This window comes from Manacus candei, unplaced genomic scaffold (genome assembly GCF_025592945.1).
Source record: "Manacus candei isolate 608988 ecotype Guabito, Panama unplaced genomic scaffold, ASM2559294v1 h1tg000010l, whole genome shotgun sequence".
NCBI classification, from domain to species: Eukaryota; Metazoa; Chordata; class Aves; order Passeriformes; family Pipridae; genus Manacus; species Manacus candei.
Genome location: NW_026138058.1, coordinates 8,685,950 through 8,691,949, shown reverse-complemented (window position 1 = coordinate 8,691,949; position 6,000 = coordinate 8,685,950). Strand labels below are relative to the sequence as shown.

Here is a 6,000-nt window from a genome sequence, read left to right as displayed (position 1 = left end):
AGTGCGGGGCGGCCGCGCCTGTGCGCGCCCCGCGGGCCGTCACGCCCTGCGGCAGCTGCTGCCAGCGGAGAGAGGCCTTGGGGAGGCGCCGAGCGCGCCCGCCCGCCGGACCGCTGGGGCTGGAGGCAGGGAGGGAAGGAGGCAGGGAGGGAGGAAGCAGGCGGGGAGGCTTCTTCCTCCTCCTCGGCGGCAGCAGCGGCTTCTCCCCTAGAGCGGCTGGCACGGCTCGGCACCGGCCCTCCGTGCCCGGCGGTGGGCTGCGCCCCGGCTGGAGGCTCCCCACGCCGCCCGTGCCACCCCGGCGCCCCCGCTGGCTCTGACCGCTCCGCCGCCCCCGCGCTGGGGCTGCTCCCGGGGCGGCGGTCGCCGCCGGCCGGCCGGAGCGGGCGGCTATGCCGGTGGCCGCCCGCTCGGCATCCCCCGGGGCGCAGCCCGACGCCGGGCTCCTCGCCCCTGCCCGCCGGCGGGACCGCGGTGCCGCTCCGCCCGGCCAGGAGAGCGGCGGCGAGCGGCACCTCCGGCAGGCCGGCGAGGCGGGCCGGCGCGGCAGATGGGTGGCTTCTTCCGCCGCCCCCTTCCTGCCTGCCTTCTCCTCCTCCTCTCCGCCGCCCCCCGCCTCCTCCACTGCCTCCTCCCCCGCTGTCGGGGCCGCCGTCGCCGCCTCCACCTCCCCCTCGGCTGCCTGCCTTCTCCCGGCACTCCCGCGGACCCGCTCCCGCTTCGGCTTCCCGGGACTCGCCATGAGCGGCGGTTCCGGTCGCCTGCCGCCGCCCGCCGCCCTCTGCCCGCCGCCGCCCCTCCACGGGCCGAGCTTGCCGGAGGCAGGAGCGCGGAGCCAGGGCCGGGGCAGCCCCGCCGGGCACGGCGCGCCCCGCGGCGCCCCGGGCGGCAGAGCTCCGCCACCAGGTGAGGGGGAGAGGGGCCCCGGGGGACGGGGAGCGGGGCTGGGCGTCCGGCTGCCCCGGCTGGCAGCGAGGCCGGCGCGCAGGGCCGCGGAGTTGCCCTCCGCAGCGCCCGGGGTCCGTTCCCGGGTGGGAGGCACGGGCGGGACGGGACGGCGGAGAAAGTCGCGCCGTTCTCAGCGCGGCGGGGCGGGTCGCGGCGGCGCTGCCGGCAGGCCGTGTGTCGCCCTGCCGGCCGCGGGGCACCCGGGGCCGCCTTTGCGCCGGTGGCCGGCGCGGCGGTGGCTCTTTCCCCGACGGCCGGCCGGGATGCGGCGGTGCGGAGCGCGGGCGGCCCGCAGTGCTGGCGCTCGGGCGGTCGCCTCCGGCTGCCGCGCTGCTGCCAGCGCGCCCCAGCCCTGCGCCCCTGCCCGCCCGTGCAGCCGCAGGGGTTGCGCTACGCAGGGCATCGCGCTCCCTCGCCTTCTCGCCGGCCGTGTGCGCGCCTCCTCTGTCTCATCGCACTTTAATGTGCCCTGGGCAGCGCCGGGGCCTCGCCGGTGCTGCCGCTCCCCCTCCTCTGCGCAGCGGCCGCCGGCCTGCAGCAGCCTGCCCGCTGCGCCCCGCTCCTGGAAGGATTCGCGTGTGTGTGTGTGTGTGTGTGTGTGTGTGTGTGTGTGATGGGGCGATGTGCCCGTGTCCGTGCCCGGAGCCAGGCTCCGCCCCTCGCAGCGGGCCGTCGGTAACTGCGGGAATTCCCGGGGCACAGTGACAGGTTACCTCGGGTTCCTGCGCGGAGCTCCAAAATGCTGTTTGCAAGTCAGGCTGATGATGCCTTGTGAGACACCCCTGTTGAGTATCTTCCGGGCCCTCATCCGCAGCCCCATAGATGTGTTCTTGGATTTCCTCTTAGAAACAACCCCGCAGCAGGGTCTCTCTGAGGAGCTGGTTGTGGACATGTGGTTCATTCGTCCTGGAGCTTCGACGTTTCCAGGACTGTGGTCCCAGCATATGGGTTGATGTGCTTGTTTACAGTCAAACACAAGAGCTGCTTCCAAGGCTGCGCTGGAGTTTCCCACATGCTTATATTTAAACGCGTGTCTGTGTGGTTTCGGGACCAGGGCCTTGGATGTTTTCCTAAGCTGTTCTTTGTGAATGGCAGCCAGCATGAAGCTGTTTATGCCTATATGAAGTTAGTAATTAGGAAGTGGTATGGGAGAAGGTCAGAAAACAAGACATCGTTGTTTGGGCCTGGAGGCTAAAGAAATGAGCTGTCTAATTAGTCTTTTCTTAGCATGTATTTTTAGTGGTGCTTATGTCTTGGGCACTTGGGCGATTTACGGGAGTCTGCAGTGTGAGTGTTTACACTGATAGAAATCTTGCTCTGAAATGAAGTAGGTTTTATAGACAAGCTCCTCTTGAAATTCATGATTGACAACATATTAAAGGATTACAATGCAGAAAGTTGAGGGAGAACTTGAATTTTGACCTTTGAATTGTATTATATAGCTCAGAAATTGCTTTTGCTGTGTCCTGAGAGCGCACAACACAGGGGGCAGATTAGTCTCTCCCGAGCCTTCCTAATAACATATATAGGAGAAAAATACTCTTCCAGTGTAGGTTATCTGGAAATGGATGTTTTACCTGATGAAGCTCGATTTCAACTTTTTGTTTTAAAATTGCATGGGACATTCCTGATGTAGATGATAACCTTATCTTAAAGCCTGATCTCAAAACCACTCCTAATCTTCTTAAGCTCTTAACAATCCGATAGACAAATTGACCTAGTATACTACTGCTGGGAGATAAAAGCTTTTGTATATTCCATGATTTGGAAAATTCATGGTAGAGGAAAGTACTGTAACCCCTATCATATAGTGAATCCATCACAAGCCTAGTGTAGAAAGACCTTACTCTTGGATTAGGGAATGCTGAGCTTTTATTCTTCAGAAAGGGAAGGGGCTTTTCTGGGTTTGCCCTGGAGTTTTGTTATTCACTAGCCCAGATCCTGTGTTTAAAAGTCCCGTGCTTAACGGTGTTTGGAATAGCCAGAACCAGTTTGCTCAGAAGAATTCTTGCAAATACCCAGGTTGCATGGTTAAGTTTTACAGTATACTTAAGTCACAGCAGCGAATTGTTGTTGGTGGTTGCTTGTTAGTTAGTAGTAGCTTGTTGTTAGTCGTTGTCTCAAAAATACATAACATGTTTTCAGATAGTATGATCTGTGATTCAAATTCGAATTTTGATATAGTGTCATAATTTACAGACAAATACAGGGGATTTCTAGATTTGGGATGAGAAATGTTGGGGGGGTTGTGTTGGGGTTTTTTTTTCCTCCAGAGGGAAAGACTGTTACTCTTTGTGAAGGTCTGCCTTTTTCATTCAGATATTTGTCATCAAAGGGAAAAAATGATGCACTAAACTCAGGCATCAGGGTTGAACTTGGATGGTTTTGCTGAGCATCCTCTTAGTTGTACTTTTGATGGAGCAGTCACCTATTAGAGGTCCTGATATATTAACTTTTGATAAAAAAAGTGTATTGTGATCTGGTCTTCAGACATTAGGGGGTAGTGAAATTACTGCAGTTTAAGCGCAAGGTTAAAAGAATGTTTACTCTGTCTTTTCCCCCAGCAGAACAACATTCAGTGATGGGTGGGTCTTTTTTGCTCTTGTTTCTTTTGTGTTTTTCACCCAGTGTGGGTCAACAGAATGGAAAGTCTCTATTCATTGCTGTCAAATTAGTGAAAGGATATTGGACCAGAAATGCTGCAGTGAGGAGCTGATTCTTTGTTTCATTCAGAAAATTGATCCTCATCTTAAGAGGCACTTCACCTTCCATAAAGTATTTTGCCTCCACTGGGGTATCTGAATATTTTTATTTTTTTTTAAGGTCTATATTAACATTTTCAGGTTTTCCAACATCTGGAAAGATGGCTTTTGAAATTTGTGCTGTACTTAAGATATGGTGCGATGTCCATAACCGGTGAAAGCAGTTTTTCTCTTGAACATCTCTGTTATGCATATCAGCTTTTTGGATGTCATCTGATGAACTTTGCTAAATTTAATTAATATTGCTTGCCCTCCTTATGTTTCTAAGTCTTTAGTTAGTTTAGTAGTTGTTTAAGGTGCACACGAGTCTCTAAGTCCTACCAGAGAATATTAAGAGGGATAAGGGAAGGTGCTTATTTTGGCAGATAGCTAGGCATCTGCTAAGTCTTTCAGGTTGGAGAAGCTGAAGTTTCTGCTGAAGGGATCAGTGCCAGTTTTTAAACATATGCATGATTGTGAAATGTGGGGAGTTGGACTTCCTCGTACAGATAGTACTGGTGTGTCAGTTAAGTGCAGCAGAAAGCTGAATTCATAGCGGTTCTGCCTAATGCTGTATGTGCTAAACACTTGTAATAGAGTTGTACGTTCATTTCAATGCATGTAAACTTCTGTGCCTTTAGCAGTTGTGCATAGTTATACCATCTTTGTGTGGTATTTGTGGTTTCGTTCTCAAACTGGAAAGTAGTTACTGTGGCTTTACAGTGGGAGTCATATTTAATTCTGGCATGCCTGGAGATAGATGCTAGTTTTTTTATTTATGGCACGGGGATGCCTTCACAGCTTTATGACCGTATAACATAAATTGAGATGGAAAGATAACTTCGTGGTAAAAGCTAGTGAAGCACATTCAATATGTGGATGCTTTTCAAGAGTTTGATTTTGATAGATTAAAGAAAAAAAATAAAAAAGCAAACAAAAAAAGCAAACAAAAAACCCACCAAAACAGGAAACTAGCATTGCAGCACCTCTATTTTAAGTTGGTCCAAATGCGATGTAAAGAAATAGCTTGATGGTATTTCTTGGTTAGAATTACCATAATATTGTAAATCTGTTACTCTGCATGTTTGATGGGTAGAACTAATCTGTCTCGGATACCACATTAGAATTACCTTTAGCATGTCAGAATTACTCATTATAATGTTGGTATATTAGTTTTGCTAATTTTGAATTATAAAGGAAGATATGTTTATTCAGGACGTTGATTATAAGAGATATGAGTTGCATCTTTATAGTATTAATTTGGGAAATAAATGCAAATATACTCCTTCAACAATTATTTTCAGATAATGTGCATTTATTTTAAGCTATTTTCTGTGACTACTCTATCACTTTTATTTTTTACTTCACTTTGACTTTCTTTGATAAATTATTATGTAGTGCTTATATGAACTAGAAATTATAATTTTATAGGCCAGAATTGTTCTTTAGAAGTATGTCTTTTAGCTACAAGCACTAACCAGCTCAAATGAATATTAGCAAATGTTGATATTCTCCCCCACCCTGCCCCGAAAATAAGTATTTAAAGATGGTGTAAAACTGAGATAAATCTATTTTAAGGAAAGTTAATAATATAAAATTGATATGGAAATTTTTTAATTGCAGTTCATGCAGTATGAACAACTTTATCCTTGTTTAATCTAGACGTAAAATATTCAGAATCGTGGGAATGAAAAATTCCAAATTGTCTCTGAAGTACAAATTTCAGTTTAGTGATAGAAAAAAGACCAGAGATAAGCCTTTAATTTTGAAATGCATGCTCTGCTTTGCAACATCTGCTTATGAAATAATCTAAATTATCCTTTTGGTTTAAACCATCAAGATACTGATTATTGTCAATATCTTTTGATTCAAACTGGATGACCTATTGAAACTGATCCTTCAGCTGTCAGAAGGACTGTGAATTTTGGGGGCTCCACAGAAAAAAAACATAATACAGAACAGCAATATACTGGCAATTGATTTGGTTTGTAAACTCACATGTCTTTTGTTAGCTACTCCCTTGGCTAAAAATTATTAGTTGCCTAGAGCAAGGGCAATGTGTGTGTTGATTTTCCTACTGGTCTCACTCCACAGGCATTGGTGAAGATGGCATGGATTTGCCAGATGAAAAGCAATTTAGGTGTGATGTTTTGTACAGTTTTTGGTTAGAGTTTGTCTGGTTTTGAAAACGATGGTCTCCTCTCACATATGGTAACTAATAACTAATAATCGATCACTCAGTGTGCAGTACAGTCTCAGTTCAAAGAAAAGGAATGCCACGAAAAAGTACAGTTATATTTATATATGCATG

General features: G+C 49.0%; 1 protein-coding gene across 2 annotated transcripts in view; it reads left to right on the top strand.

Annotated features, from left to right (window-relative positions):
- Window positions 1-259: 259 nt before the first annotated feature.
- RNF38 (ring finger protein 38) overlaps window positions 260-6,000 on the top strand; it is a 111,217-nt gene continuing 105,476 nt past the window's right edge. The window contains exon 1 of one of the 2 annotated variants that reach the window (XM_051777486.1): window positions 260-906. In XM_051777486.1, coding sequence (XP_051633446.1) covers window positions 393-906 — 514 coding nt within the window. In that variant the 5' untranslated portion in view covers window positions 260-392. The remainder of the gene's footprint in view (window positions 907-6,000) is intronic. The other variant, XM_051777489.1, reaches the window with a different exon arrangement.